This window comes from Vombatus ursinus, unplaced genomic scaffold (genome assembly GCF_900497805.2).
Source record: "Vombatus ursinus unplaced genomic scaffold, bare-nosed wombat genome assembly UNPS02014807.1, whole genome shotgun sequence".
Taxonomy (NCBI): Eukaryota; Metazoa; Chordata; class Mammalia; order Diprotodontia; family Vombatidae; genus Vombatus; species Vombatus ursinus.
This window is the reverse complement of record NW_020954585.1, coordinates 9,716,779-9,733,224: the sequence shown is the minus strand read 5'-3', so window position 1 is coordinate 9,733,224 and position 16,446 is coordinate 9,716,779. Positions and strand designations below refer to the sequence as shown.

The following is a 16,446-nucleotide window of genomic DNA, read 5'->3' as shown; positions in this document are numbered from 1 at the left end:
ATGCAAAGATCCAAGCTTTTGGGACAAGAACTCACTATTTGACAAAAATTGCTGGGAAAACTAGAAAACAGTATAGCAGAAGCTAAGTATAGACCAGTATCTCACACCATGTACCAAGATAAGGACAAAATGGGTACATGATTTAGACATAAAGAGTGATATCATAAGCAAATTAGGGGAGCATGGAATATCTTACCTGTCAGATCTGTGGAGAAGGGAAGAAATTTATGACCAAGTAAGAGACAGAGAGCATTGTGGGAAGTAAAATGGATAATTTTGATTACATTAATTTAAAAAGTTTTGTACAAATAAATAAATGCAGCCAAAATTAGAAGAAAAGCAGAAAACTGGGGAAATTTTTTTGTAGCAAGTTTCTCTCTTAAAGGCCTTATTTTTCAAATATATAGAGAACTGAGTCAAATTTATAAAAATAAGAGTCCTTCCCCACTTGATAAATAGACAACGGATATGAACAGGCAGTTTTTAGAAGAAGAAATCAAAGCTATCCACAGTCATATGAAAAAATGCTCCAAATCACCATTGATTAGAGAATTTGTGTCTGAGGCCAAATTTGAAGTTGGTGAGATGAGTCTTCTTGACTCTAGGCCCATCCACTGTGCCAGCTAGCTGCCCTGAACATGTACAATCTGTATCAATTTGCTTGCCTTCTCAAGGAGGAGGAAAAGAATTTGGAACTCAAAATTTTAAAAAATGAATGTTAAAAATTGTTTTCATATGTAATTTTAAAAAATCTAATATAAAAAGTTAAAAAAAAAGATCTGAGCTCAAGTCTTTCCTCTGATATGTACATTATGGGCAAATACCATAACCACTCAGTGTTCCAGGCAGCAATCTAAGACTATGCTTTATAGATGAATCAGCAGTCTGTATCAGTGGAGAGATATTCCACATCAGAAGTTCCCCACACTGCTGAAATCACAGGGCTAAACAAAAAGTGTGTGTGTGTGTGTGTATGAGAGAGAGAGAGAGAGCACCAGGTGCATTTGTGCTTTATGGTTTAACAAAGCATTTTCTTTACAATAAATAATGAAATCTGGAAGGATACTGGATTCAGAGACCAAGGTGAGGAAGGAGTACATTCCAGGCATGGGAGACAACTAATGCCAAGAGTTGCAAGGCACAGAAAAGGGGAATGGAGTGTTGTGCAAGAAGAACAGTTAGATAGAGCACTGGTTCTGAAGTCAGGAGGACCTGAGTTCAAATTCGACCTCAGACCAAACACTTGACACTGTCTAAAATTTGACCCCAATTGCCTAAAAATAAAAAAAAAAATAATAAAAAGGAACAGTTTGATTGGAACATAGAGCACATGAAGGGAGTAATATGGAGCAAGCCTGGCAAGGCAGGCTGGAGTCAGGTTGAGAAGGACTTTTAAGTACCAAAAATAGAATGTTTTATTTAACCCTAAAACTATTAAGGAGCCATTAAAGTTTACCATGCATCCACAAGACCCATGTGAGGTTAAGTGATACGTCCAATGATCCAAGCACTTAGATTTTGTGGCTGCCTTCAGAAACTCAGTCCCCTTAAGTAGGAGTTGACAAGGTAGATGACTGGGGTCAGCTGGGTAATTTAAAAGGGTATGAAGAAGTTAATAGCAGAATTTATTTCATAGAAAAGGACAGCTAAGTGATACAGTATGGCATAAGAGTCAGGAAGTCTCCCCAAGTTCAAATCTGACCTCAGACACTTACTAGCTGTGTGACCCTGGTCAAGTCACTTAACCCTCTTTGCCTCATTCTCCTCATCTGTAAAATGAGCTGGAGAAGGATATGGCAAACCCCTTCAGTGTCTTTGCCAAGAAAATCCCAAAAGGGGTCATGAAGAGTTGAACACGACTGAATAACAACAGATACCCTAGAAATGGCTTGCTATAGGGTCAAAACCTTTAAGAAGTGTGGTAGCTAAAAGGCATGTTAACCAAACAAGAAAGCCCTGAGGTAACAATGAGGGCAAAAAGGAGGTTCAGGAATAATTGGGTTCGAGTGGACAGACAATATGGTTATATAAATAGTATCAGGTCAGGCTGAAAAGGTAGCAACAGATTTTGAAGAGCCTAGGCAATCTCAGGATAGTTATCTTTTAAAAAATTGCAAATAAAAGTAAACTAGTTTTGAAAGCAGCAGTAATTTCTTTTCATTTTTTATTAATTTATTTGTTTTTAGTTTTCAACATTCACTTCCATAAGATTTGGAGTTCTGAATTTTCTCGCTCTCACTCCTCTCCCCCCTCCCCAAGATGGCATGCAATCTGATATAGGCTCTCTATATATGTTCATATTAAACATATTTTCACATTAGTCATGTTATAAAGAAGAATTTGAACCAATGCGAGGAGCCAGGAGAAAGAAGAAACAACAACAGAAAGAGAGCAAATAGTATGCTTTGATCTGCATTCACACTCCATAGTTCTTTTTCTGGATATAAATAGTATTTTCCATCTTTTGGAATTGTCTTAGACCTTTGAATTGCTGAGAAGAACTAAGTCTATCAAAATTAGTCATCGCACAATGTTGCTGTTACTGTGTACAATGTTCTCCTGGTTCAAGCACCAATAATTTATAATCAGCATTAGATATTCAATTTTGACTTAGAAGCTTTCAAAATATTCCTAAAAGTATTTCTGGGCATCTTCCCCAAATCTTTTTCCATGCTATCTATCCTATTGATATCTTTCCTGATCCTATCACTTGCTAGTACCTTCCCTACCAACATTATTACCCTATATATATTTTGTACATACTGTTCCCTCAATAGAATGTAAGCCTCCTGAGGGCAGGGATTAGTTTACTTTTGTCTTTGTATCCCCTGAACCCTAGCACAGTTCTTGTTACATAGGTGTTTAATTAAATGCTTGTTGGTTGATTATTAATCTCTCTTAGAGTCCTTATAGTCCCCCAAATGGGTCTTCCAGACTTTCTTCTCTCCCCTGTATCTTCACCCCCTTCTATTTAGCATGTGATCTCTTCCTCAATTTTACTGAGAAGATTGAGTACTCCAATTTTAGGTTGTTTAACCCCCTTTGGTAAGGTTGTGCGGTACAGTGGGAGAAAGTTATATTTGGAATCAATGCACCTAGATTCAGATTGCTTTGCCACCTGTGGGAACTGAGGCAAGTCCTTTAAACTCTCTTGGCCTCAATTTCCTCATCTGTAAAATGAGGAGGTTTTATTAGATGACCTCTAAGCTCTCTTCCAACTCTAAATCTATAATCTACAAATCTATGACCTTAGAATCTATATCTTCTTTCATAGTCACCTCTTTCTCTCTGCTCCTTATAATAATGTTTCTTAGCTCTTGGTGTCCTTGGCCTTTAAACTGTTGACCACCTTCTCCATCTTGATATTCTCTCCTCTCATGTTTTATATTCTTTGTTCTGCTCCGACTTCACTGAGCACTTATGAGCACTCTATTCTCTGTGTTTTCTCCTTTGGCAAATTTTCTTCTTATGCTTTCAACTCTTTAGGAATAAGTCCAAAATCTGTATCTCTAACTCTGACCTCTCACTTATCTCCAGTTGTGCAACTACCTGGTTGTTCCATTGACATATCAAACTCAGTATGTCTCAAATTGAACTCATTATTTCCCTTCTAAAACTGGTGAAGTAGAACTTGTGCTAAATTTAGAATCAGAGGAACTGGATTCAAATTTTGGCCCTGCTACTCTGTGCCTTTGGACAAGTCCTTCTTGCCACTCTGGACCTCAGTTTTCTCATCAGTAAAATGAAGGGTTTGGACTAGGTAAGCTGTAAAGTCCATGGTCCTATAAGTCTTCTGCATAACTTCCCTAGTTCTATTGATAACTGCTCTAATTCAGGCCTCTTACTTAGACGATTACAATAGCTTTCTGTCTCCCATCTTTCTCCTCTCCATTCTTCATAACCATTGCTAATCTAAACTTCTTGATGCATTGGTCTGACCATGCCACTCTCTTGCTAAAAAACTTTTAGTTTCACCTATTGTCTACTGAACAGGCTAGTATTCAAGTCCCACCATAATAGGACTCCAATCTACCTTTCCCAATTAATTTTATTTACTCGTTGTACACTCTAGCCAGTTTTGGTCTATTTCCTGAGCCCATCCCACCTTCACTTACTTCTGCCTGTGAACATCTCTCATTCCTGAAATAAGTATAAACTTCAATGCGCAGTTCTGGAGATATCTCTTCACTGATATATTTACTGATTCTACAAGCTAGAAGTTATTCTTCCACACCTTATAATTTGTTCTCTCCATGTTAAGAGACTTGACCAAGGTCATACAGTTAGTTAACTAGACTAGAACTCAGGTCTTTTGGTTTTCAGTTCATTACTCTTCAAAAAATTATTATTTTTTTATTTTTTCTTTACTTGACAAGCATTAATTAACATGAATAATTTATATGTAAAGAAGAATAGAAAAGGGAACTATATATGAAACTATGAATATCCTAGTGTGCTTTTTAAAAAAATGTTTAATACATTCCAGCATGTTAATTTTAGATCTGTGTTGTTTTGCTGTGTCTTCCTCTGAACTTGCATACTCTTCTGTGTATTTTTAAGTGCTTCAGTAACCATATTTTTGTTCTTTTTTTGGACCTCTTTATTGCTCCCTCCCATTCCTCCAAATCTCTTCCCTCTTGTATTAAAACACAGCAGCAGCAGCAGCAACAGCAACAAAGCCTCCTTTGTGACACATAAGCATAGTCAAGCAAAACAAATCCATACATAGACTTTATACAAAATTGTGTATATTATTCTGCATATTTTGAGTTCTCATTGGTGATTGTATTGATTAGTGTCCTTGTCTTTCAAAACTGTTCTTCTTTACTATGTTGTAGTCACTGTATATATTGTTTTCTTGGTTCTACTCATTAATCTCTGTATCAATTCATATAAGTCATCCCATGTTTCTCTAAATCCACCTTTTCCCTCAGTAATATTTTATTAAGGGTTTATTACCTTTTTTGTGTCATGGCTCTGTTTAACAGTCTGGGGAAACCTATGGACCCCTTTCAGAATAATAATTTTTTAAAAATCATAATTGAAGGAAATGCTAAATTTCAGTTAGAGGTTGAAAATAAAGATGTAATTTTTTTTCCCATCCAAGCTTACAGACCCTTTGAAACCTAATCTGGACCTCTATGATATTTTTACAGTATTTATTATTTTTTCATGTAATCATTTTATATCTTGTGCTAAAGTTATTTGCATTTATATTTTAATCCCTCATTAGATTGTAAGCTCCTTAATTACAGGGACAGTGGTTTCTTTGTTTTTTCATTTTTATATACTCAATGCCTAGTACAGTAGTTTGCATAAAGTAAGCATTTCATAAACGATTGTTGAATTGGGTTGAAATGAAATCATACCCATCTCTTAAAGCACAGTATAAATGCTACTTCTTCCATGAAGCCTTCTCTGATGCCAGGAATCAATGTGAGTCTTTTTTTTTTTTTCATTAACTTAACAAACATGAATAAATATATATACAAAGAACACAAAAAGAAGATTGTATATGAAACTGAGCTCCTATTACATTCACTTTTTTAAAATGTGTATTATTTTCAACATGATAATATCAAAACAGGCATGTTTGGCTAACTTCCATTCTAAACTTTCTTCTGTTCCCTTGCATATTTTTAATGTTTCATTGAAGCTCTTTTTTTTTCATCATTATTAATACTTACCCATGTACTGTCCTCCCCATCTTCCCCCAAAATAAGAGCCCTCCTTTGTAACAAACAGGTATAGTCGAAGCAAATTCATACATTGTTCATGTCTGAAAATGTGTGCAGAATTATTCTGTATTTTCTGAGTTCACATAAGACTTTGCATTTCTTTTATGTACCTATTATGTATTATTTTGCATTATAGTTACTTATTTTTTTTATATTGCCCTACTACCTCAAATTGGGGGGGTGGTCACAAAAAGACAGACTCCACTGAATGACTAAACAACTAGACTGTAATGTAAATACTGTAAGGGAAGGCTTGTGTTTTAGGTAAACCATGTATGTCCTGAGGGATAAATATGGTACTCTCCACCTAGTAGGCACTTAGAAATCTGTTTGTTGGATTTATCTAAGGATTTATTTATTTAGAGAGGAATTATTTTTTGAAAGATGTCTTGTGTGTTTCAAGGAATGAAAATCAGGAGACCTGGTTTCTACTCTGGGCTCTGCTGTTAACTAGCTATGTGGTCCTTAGCAAGTCCTTTGATATCTATGGGCCTCACTTTCCTTATCTGTAAGATGGTGGGATTGTATTAGATGATCCTTCATCAATAAATCATCAAGTATTTATTAAATGCCTTTTATGAACCAGGCACTATATTGTGTACTAGGGATGTAAGTAGAAAAAGATGACATAATCTCTACTTGAAATGAGGTTTGTTCTTTGATTCTTTGATTTCTCAGTTACCTGCCAGTGATAGCCTTCTTACTCATCCCAGAATCTGCTGCCCTACTCCAGCCTCCCTCTGTTTTCTGCAAATTCCCATTCAGAAGGAAGAGGAGCATAGTAGCTTCCAGATCAGCATTACTCCCCATTGCTCCCCGCCCATCCTCCACACATATTCATTAGCTGCACTGTCACTCCTCCTCCCCATCCCTAAAGATCAAAGGATTGTGGGGGTAAATTGAAAGTTAATTAAGCTCATATTTGTGAAAAAGAGGTTTTGTCATTTTTAAAATTACCAACTAAAGTTTAAAATAACTTCACAAAGGGCATTAAAGTATGAAAGCCTTTGCCAAAACATATTTGGGCTTTGCTGTTATGTTTTCCCTTTTTAGAATATGAAGCTGAGCAGCCTCCCTTTCCAGAAGGGTATAAAGTAAAACAACAGCCAGTGATTACTGTGAGTATTACTCAGTCCCTGGACTTTCACTAACAGTTTTTTGGTTGAAGAGGCAATATGAACTAATTTGCGGCACTAAATACTAAATAAATACTAAAATTATGCACTAGCAACTTGAGAATTTTTGAGATTTCTCTTAAAATTTGAGAATTCTGTTAACAATTGTTCTATCACAAAGGAAGAAGTTACTCTTTAGTACTTGTAGCCTAAATTATTAACAAAAACCTGTCTTATACTTGGGTAGTTACAGGCTTGTGACATGTTTAGAAATGCATTAACTCTTCTATGCCATTGAAGTAGATTTAGCAAGTGGTTTCTTCTGGGAAATCAAAATCTACTCAACTTTGTTCAAGAGCATGTGCAGTTTTGTTTGTTATGCATATATTGTGGGAAATACAAGATGAATAAAACATGGTCTTCAATGAACTTATAGCATGAATAAGGGTGATGTTAAACATCACCTACACAAATAATACTTTACCTTTGGTGCCAAATAAACTAACTTCCTTGCTGAAACTACCCTCGCAACTTCTTTCACTGTGTCCTCACAGTGGAAAAGCAGTGTGTTGAACTTGAAAAAGAACAAAAGTTTGGAGACCTGTCTTTTTATATCTTCTCTGTTACTAATTTACTGTTACCTTGGTGCTACTTAACACCTCTGGGCCTCAGTTGCCACATCTGTAAAAGGAGAGCTGGATGAACTCTAAGGTTCTTTCCAGCTCTAACATTCTAAGGCAAGTCCACAGTATGCAGATTTTGTTTGCAGTTTGACTGAAGTAACAAACTCCTTTTTATTTTTTATTTGTGTTTTTTTTTTCTTTTAGTGAGGCAATTGGGGTTAACTGACTTGCCCAGAGTCACACAGCTAGGAAGTATTATGTGTCTGAGGCCGGATTTGAACTCAGGTCCTCCCGACTCCAGGGCCGGCGCTCTATCCACTGCGCCACCTAGCTGCCCCATAAACTCCCTTTTAAGTAAAGAGCTGTGTAATTTCCCACACTTTGCTTAGTGTGTCTTTTTTTTTTTTTAACTTTGCCATGCTTTGTTATCTTTCCCTGTACTTTTGTCTATTAAGAAAACCTAGAAAAGTGGATTTAGCCACAAGTGGAGGCTGGGCCAGATTTTATACTCAAAGAGAAGTGTCCAAGTCCTACTTTATTGAATATGTAGAAGGTATGTCTAGGAGGAGCATGGTCAAGATTAAGAAGTTAACAAGGCTAAAGAATGAAGTCTTTGTTTTGATGTTGTAGATGTTCTCTAACACAAAGGGGCAAGCAACTACATTTGAGGTTTTGGTTCAGACATTCATGGTATATGAATTCTCATTGCTACCCCATGGACACCAAGGCTAGTTGATTTTTACATTAATTCAGTTTATTAGTTTCAGAGCACTTGAGCTATATTCCCTGGGAATACTAGACCTTTAAATAGGGGAAATAAGGAGAGGGAGAGAAACCGAGCTGAGAGACACTGATGAGAGGGGCTACAGAGACTTGGACTCTCTTCCATTGAGGGGAAGCCTGTGCATCTTTCAGGCTTCAACACGAGCCATGTAACACCACAAGAGGACAGGCACAGAAAAAGCAATGATTGCTAGTGGCAGAACAATGGAGTAATTCTAGAAAAACAGAGGAATTCCTTACTTTACAAGCCTCGTAAGAGGAATTCCAGGTCAGCACTAAGCTCCTAATCCAAGGTTCCTAGAGAAGATAAGGAGTTCCTGGACAATATTGAGTTATAAGACTAAGTCTCCTAGAGAGAAGAGGTGAAACTCTGAACAATGGCAAATTCCTAGACCCATCAGGAGAATTCCTGGATGAAAAGAGGCCTATTAGCAATAAGGAACAGATCATGATGTAGAAGAGCAAAACGTGCACTTTATCAGTCCTGGATTGTGTGTATTGTACAGGTCTCAGGGAAGGGGTTTAACTTGAGTGACCTGAAATGCTTTTGCCTTTGGGGGGAAGATGGGTGTAAAACTAGGGTAATCCTTTGGAGACTCTGGAAACGCACCAAAGTGGAAAACAGAATTGTTCTGTTTATGGGTTCTGGGTTTATTTACATGGTCTGAGTTCAATCTTAGGGGGCTTCTCACTAAGTATTCTCTTTTTTGGCTTATTCTTTCACTGAAGATTTCCACTGGGAACATCGGAATTTATCTTGTGTCTTGGTCTCTCCAGAAAGTATAAAGGACCCTTTGTGATCATGAAAACATTCAGTCAAACAATACATTGAATAGAAGACTGGCTCTTTTTAGTTGGACAAAATTTCAAAATAGAAAGAGCTAACAAAAACAGTCAAGACAACTCTCCTTTCTTCTTTCCCTCAAAGGATTACCCTGGAGGTAAAACTCTCCCAGAAGAAGAAAGCATGGGGAGTCACTTGGAACAGTTCTGGGCCACAGGTTATAGATAATGTTGTTCAACATATTTCTTGTACCACTGAACTGAAATTTCCTTGGTTGTATTTTACCTCACATGTACCTATTTCTCTTTTGCTTAGTAGATGTATACATTTATCTTTGGAGAATGTGTGCAATATTGCCTGGTTTATTGGTCGGTCAGAAAACTGTGTCAGGAATGTGTACCTAAGTTTGAGGTGACAAGGCATCCAAATAGAAATGTACAGCAAGCTACCTACCTTTTGGTAGAGAGGTGATGGACTCAGAATGAAGATTTACATATGTATGTATTGGCATGGCTAATGTGGCAATTTGTTTTTCTTGATTATACGTAGTTGTTATAAGGATTTTCTTTTTTTATTGGGAGAAAAAGAAAATAGATTTTTGTATTTAAAAATTTAATTTAGAAAATAAATCCACATCAAATAGAGATAAAGAACTGGTATTTGGGAGAGATATAAATTTGGCAGTCATCGCTATATAAGTGACCATTGAAACCCTGAAAATAGACGTACTCTTTGAATTTAGCAAGAAGAGAAGGCTAAGGACTAAGCCCTGCTAAACACCTGTCCTAAGAGAGCAAGTGGAAAAGGGAAGTTAACAGAGGAAGAGAGGAAAGAAGTAGTCAGTGAGGTATATAGGGAGAGAACAAAAATGGTCTAGATGTTGTAGAAGCCAGAGAAAGACAATTTCAAGAGGGAGTGGGCAAGTTTAAGTATGTCAAATGTAGCAGAAAGTCAAAGAGAATAAGGATAGAGAAGAAACCATAAAATTTGATAGTTAGTAATTTGTTAGTGATAGTAGAGAGAGCATCAGTTTCATTAGAGTGATAGGGATGCTGGGCACATTTCAGGTCTTTAGCAAGGCTTGAAGGGCTTTTAGAAACTTGTTACTACCCGTACACAGCCTATTCCCTTTTTGGAAAGTTCTATTTGTTACATTTTTCCTCATACTGGACTTAAATGTACTTCTTTGCAGCTCCTACCCATTGCTACTAGTTCTACATCCATATGTCAGCCTTTCTAATAGTTAAGCAGTCTCTAAGTCTTCTGTCCTATTGCATAGCTCCTCCTACTTTAACCAATCCATGTGGTATCTGTACATGTGCCCTTAATTCCATCTTTCCTCATTTTTCACCCTCCTTTGGGTCTATCTCATCTCCTACTTGGACTTTTGCAGTAGTCTCCTGCTCAGTCTCCCTGCCTCAAGTCTTTCTATTTCAGTCCAGCTTCCACACGTGGCCCTGTCACTTCCCTACTTGATAAAAACTCCAGGTGCTCCCTCTTGTCTCCAGGATCAAATATCAATAATTCCTTCTAGCTCCTCTATCATTCAAAGCCCTTTATAGCCTGGTTGAAATTTACCTTTCCAGCCTTATACCACATGAGTCCCCTTCACGCACACTGTTGTCCAGCAAATCTGGCCTGTCTACTCTTACTACATGGGGCTCCCATCTCTAAGCCTGTACCTCATTTCTGCAGTGAGCCTCCTCCTCACCTCTTCCTGTTGTTACTCTTAGTTTTCTTCAAGGCTCTGTTCATGAACCATCTTCTGCTTGAAGTTTTTCCTGATCCTTCTCCAGCTGCTAGTACCTTATGCTAAAATTGTTGTTGTTGTTGTTATTCAGTCATGTCTCTGGGAGATTATAGGAGTGGAACAATATCTATATTGTCAGACTCTGTCAATGTCTTGATTAGTTTTGTTGATTTTTTTTTCCTCTTTTATTCTTTGTTACAAGGGATGGTTCTCTGGAGAGGAGAGATATTCGGAAATGAAGGTGATAAAAACAAAAGATACCTGTTCAAATATTTTTAAAAAGAATTTTCCTCTTGAAAACTTTTGATTCTTTCTGAAATGTCTTTTCCTTTAGAGCTCCAAGCTATGGAATTCTCCCTGTATTTTGTCCAAGCCCTTTGATATCTGTAATCCAAAATGTAGGGGTTCATGTTATACCATGTTTGGCTTTTCTCTCCCCTATTACAAATCCTAAAATGGAGTGTTCACTTTGCTGCAAGATTCCAATCATTTATAATTCAGCAACCAGTTTTTCTTTATTGGTAAAAATCAGATCCAGAATAATAGTTGCCCTTGTCACTTCTTCCTTTTGAAGGGCCGAGCTATCATTAAGGAAAGCTAAGAATTTATTAGCTGCTCTGCTTTTGGCAGAGAAAAAAATCCAACAAATATTCAGATAGTTGAAGTCCCCCATCCCTCTAGATTATGTCTTTATGCTGGGCTTATGATCTGTTTTCTGTGTTCCTCATGTATTCCCTCTTTCTGCTCAGGTGATCTGTAATATATTTTAGTGTTAATATTACTTTCCTTTCTGCCTCTGTTGATCTTCATCCAGATGTTCTCCATTATGTTCCCACTCTTTTTCCTGTATGTTGTGATGGGTATATCTTCTTAATATTCAGTACTTGCTCATAATCACACCTAATAGTAATTGGAGCCAGAGTGGGAACCCAGATTTTCTGATTGCAAATACAGTTCTCTTTATGTAAGTATCTGATGATTTTTTTTTTTACAGCATGCTCAATGGTAATATCTTTGCACATATATGAGGTAGGAACTGGATCTGTGATGTCATTGAAACAAGGAATTTCATACTGTTTGGCCTTTATTAATATAGGAAGGCATAAAAACCTAACTGCTTATGATTATAATACCATTGTAATCATTAAAAAAGAAATTGCAGCATCTAGGTCACCAGAAAGACATTTAATATTGAATTCTATGTGATTCTATAAAGGAAAACCAAATTATTTATACCATTTATGTAAATTGATTTTTAAAGGTTTCTGCTCCATTGGAGGCAACAGTTTCCCCAGGTTTAAGTCCAGAACACTTTTTTCAAGTTACCCCAAATTATGCCATTGTCCAAGATGTACCTTGTGTAGCACCTGAAGCTCCAGAAGTTTTTGACCCCAAAACATGTAAGTAAGATAATAAGAAAATATCCTCTCTGGTTTCCCTTTGACATTACCATAGAGCATTGGGTGGGTACCCTTAGGGGGAAAAAAATCAAAAGAGGGTCACATGAAAAAAGAAACTTAGTTTATTTTTAATTTTTAAAGGCGAAAAATATTTCACTTCTTTTTAAAGTTGTACTTCAGTTCTTCAAGAGTGCATGATTTCATTGTTTCGGACATCATCTCCACTCATGCTGATTGATTCTTACCCCTCCTCATCCTCATAGCCTTCTTGATGCACTGCTCTGGTTGAAAAATTCATTCATATATTCTGGCAATGAGTCTCTCTGAACTTAACTGGTTCTTAGAAGACACACCCATAGTTGATCACTGGGCCCATCCATAACTTTGCAGCTTGGCAGATCCTACCAGAAATTGTGCTGTGCTAGCATAGCCTTTAAGAATCTCGGGTCATATCCACACTAAGAAAGGACATCAGAATAGGTCTGGAGGAGGCTTCTTAGATGAAGAAAAACTTAGTTTAAAAATGATGTTCTTTATTTGTTGTATTTACTCAATAAACAAGACAAATGACACATAGATTTACTTAGTTACCTAATAAATATTTACTGAATTGAATGTGCATATGCACACACACACTTCAATGCTATATGCTGGACAGTTAGGTAAGTAAGGGAAGTGGGAAGCAAAGAGGAAGAATGATAGAAAGATGTAAAAAGACCCTGACAAAGAGACACATGGATTGGGTGGCTCAGGAGGTTTTATGATAAGTATCTTTTCTTCTCTCTGTTGTTCACTTGGATGCTGGGCATCAGTGGTTTGTTGGGAGCTTTTTGGGTCTTATTTTTATTTTAATTAAATTTACCTTTTCTTTTCAATTTTCAAACATTTATTTCTTCTTTCTCCCACCCACCCCTTACTGGTGAAAGAAAAAAGAAAAAACAAAACCCTTGAAACAAATAGACAAGCAAAATTAATAACCAACACAATTAATCATGGGCATCAACGTTATTACCTGTTATCACTAAACTTTGAAATATTGTTGTGCCAACAATTTCTACACTTTTATATACCAGATCTATGCAGCTACAATTATTCAACAATTATTCATCTAGGTTCTGAAAGGAGTACAAACACTTGACAGGCTTTACCAACTTGGAAAAGTTTTTTAGTATCTAAATATACTTTATAGCTGTTATCTGTAGACCAGGGTAGCTAAGTATAAAAAGGCTCATCCCCAGGTTGGCTGCTGGATGATAAAGTTTTTGGCCACAGCCCCTCTCAGAGATCACCTCTGAAGTTATATAAAGATTGTGATCTGGGACAATGGAGGGAGTCAGTCATACCATTAAAAGCATGCATCCTGTAAGTTCTTAAGCATACGTATAAATAGTCATACATATGTAATTATTTCTATACTGGAATATTCTTTTTTCTTTTTAAAATTAAAAGTTTATTTTTCAAATAAAGTTCTGTTTTCCTATGAAAAAAAATCTGAGGCTTTGGATTTTGTAAAGGAATTACTTAGTTTTTATAATCTTTTTTTTTAATTTTGGCAGTTATTAGTCAATTTATTAGCTCCCTGCCTTGAAACCTCTGTTAGCAAAAGCTACTTAATAATTAGTCAATCAATAAGTATTAAGCAGTATTCTAGACCCTATGGATATAAATACAGCAAATCAAACAATTTCTACTTGCAAAGGGCTAACAGTCTACTAGGGAAGAACAAAAATACATGTATGTGTGTATATAAAATAAATATAAAGAGAATAAATGAAAACGAATACAAAGTAGCTAATACAAGGTAGTTTGAGAGGAGAGGGTTTGAGCAATTGAGTATCAAATAGAAGGTTTAGAAGGTGGTGCTTGAGATGCATAGTGAAGTAAAAGAGGGGATTCTATGAGGCCAACTGGAGGGAGTGCCTTCCAAGCATGGAGGATAGCCAATACAAAGGCATGTAAGGTGGTGGGATGGAATTGGAATGGCATTGTTGTGGGTGAAGAACAGAGGGAAGACCAGTTTGGTTGGAATATAGAGGGCAGGAAGGGGGATTGATGTCCCATGAGACAGAAACAATAGGTTGGGATTACCTTGTGAAGGGCATTACAAGCTAAAGAGATGAGTTTTTATTTTATTATAGATTCAATAGGAAGTTATTGGAATTTATTAAGTAGGGGAGTGACATGGTCAGATCTATGTTTAAGAAAAATTACTTTGGCAGTCGTATGGAGGATGGATTTTAGTGGGGAGAAATTTGAGACAGTGAGACCAATTAGGAAGCTGTTGTGCAATTATCTTGGCAATAGGTTATGAACGAAAAAGCATTTATAAAACACTTAGTACAAAATGCTACATTAAGCACTGAGACAACATATATAATCAGCATCAGCTGCAAATCAAATGGAAAGGTCCTATGGTTCTCAGGGTACATGGTGAATCATACGGTAATGCGTGAATCATACGGTAATGCATCTTCTTTAATATCATTTAATACTGATAAAATCCTATCTGTTTCTTGATGATGAATGATTTAAGAGTGCAAAGGATTTTGGTGTTGAGAACTTGCTTTTTCTAGTTTTCAATACCACTGCTGAGGACCACCAAAGCAGTTGCCAGATCCTGTTTCCACAGGTGCTGCTTCCTAAAATGATGGCTTTAGGGACTAGACTGGAGACAGGACCAGTCCTCTGGGGAACTATCATTTCTAGGGATCTTGGGTATTCCTACTTGTTAGTGACAGCAGGTCATCCACTAATGTTGCTGGTGGTAAGGAAAGTAGGTCCTCCATCCACAGAGATTATTCCCCTCAATGATGGTTTTGGATCCCGGGCTGGAAGCAGGACTAGTGGCCTAGGGGGCATTGTTATTTCCAAGACTTGGATTCAGGGTCCTGAGCTTTCTTCATTGGTATCTGAGGGAAGGTGGTGGTCAAAGTAGAGATTATTTGACTTGTCTGGCCTGTGCTGCCTCCTGGCTCTCTGATTGCCTTGTGACTTCAGCTAGACTAGCTTGAACAGAGGTGATGGCTGAGTGAGTGGATAGAATGAATGGTTTCTGTAAGAAAAGTGTTACGGAATTAGAACTTCAAAATTTGGCAACTGATTGGATATGTGGGGTGAGGGACAATGAGGGGGAACAAGGCCAAGGTGCCTAAAAATATGGTAGTGCCTTTGACAGAAATAGGAAAGTCTGGAAGAGGAGAGGGTTTTAGGGAAAAAATAATGAGTGCAGTTTTGGACATGTTGAGGTGAGATGACTCTGGGACATCCAGTTTAAAATGTTCAAGAGGCAATTGGTGATACAGGTCTGGAACTAATAGGCGAGACTGGAATTGGATATATAGATCTGGATGTATATAATTGGATACACACAAACATGCACACACACACATACATATCTCCACATAGAAATGATCATTAAATCCACATTAAATGATCATTGTTGATGAGGTCAACAAGAAAGAAGGTAGAGAGGAATAGGTTCCTAGTTCAGAACCTTGAGGATCGCACACAACTAGGTAACCGGTTTTATTTGGATAATGAGCCAGGAAAGGAGACTGAGAGGACAGTAGGAGGACCAGGAGACAGTCATGTTATGAAATCACAAAGAGAGCATCTGGTAGGAGAAGGTAGTCAGACTGTAGCAGAAAATTGAGACGGATCAGAACTGAAAAAAAAAAAAAGATGATCAGATTTAGCATTTAAGAGGTGATTGGTAACTTTAGAGATGTTTGTTTCAGTTGAGTGATGAGGTTGGAAGCCACATTGCAAAAAGTTGAGGAATGAATTAGAGGAAAAGAATCAGAGAATATAGACAAATTTTTCATGGAATTTGGCTGAGAAAGAGTGATGATAGCTTGAGGGTCTATGGAAAGATTTTTTGTTTGTTTGTTTTAGGATGGGCCAGACTTGGGCCTGTTTAAAGGCACTAGGGAAGCAACCAATAGATAGGGAGAGAGGTTGAAGACAACTTAATCTTTTAGAGATTAAGATTGCTTCATTACCTGTTTCCTGGAAAAAATCCTTGTCCCCCACTCCCCCCAACATCAGGCTAAAGCTTTTTATCTAGTTGACTAGTTCACATTTAGTTTATATTTACGTAATACTTTAAGATTTACAAAGTACTTTTCTCACAACAACACTGTTATGCAGATAGTACACGTAGAGTACTTCTAGTCACATATGAGGAAGTTTGAATTTAGAAGAGTAAAATGATTTGAGCTAGAATTTAGACAAAGATCTTTTGTCTTACAGAT

The 16,446-nt window shown here is 37.0% G+C and overlaps 1 protein-coding gene across 4 annotated transcripts in view; it reads left to right on the top strand.

The window, feature by feature from the left end:
* Nucleotides 1-16,446, top strand: part of LOC114052062 (IQ domain-containing protein K-like) — a 138,516-nt gene that overhangs the window by 11,088 nt on the left and 110,982 nt on the right. For all 4 annotated transcript variants that reach the window (XR_003570217.1, XM_027874478.1, XM_027874479.1 and 1 more), the window contains exons 2-3: nt 6,792-6,856; nt 12,055-12,193. Coding sequence is in view for 3 of the 4 variants with exons in the window: in XM_027874478.1 (XP_027730279.1) it covers nt 6,792-6,856; nt 12,055-12,193 (204 nt within the window). In the remaining variant the exon portion in view is untranslated. The remainder of the gene's footprint in view (nt 1-6,791; nt 6,857-12,054; nt 12,194-16,446) is intronic.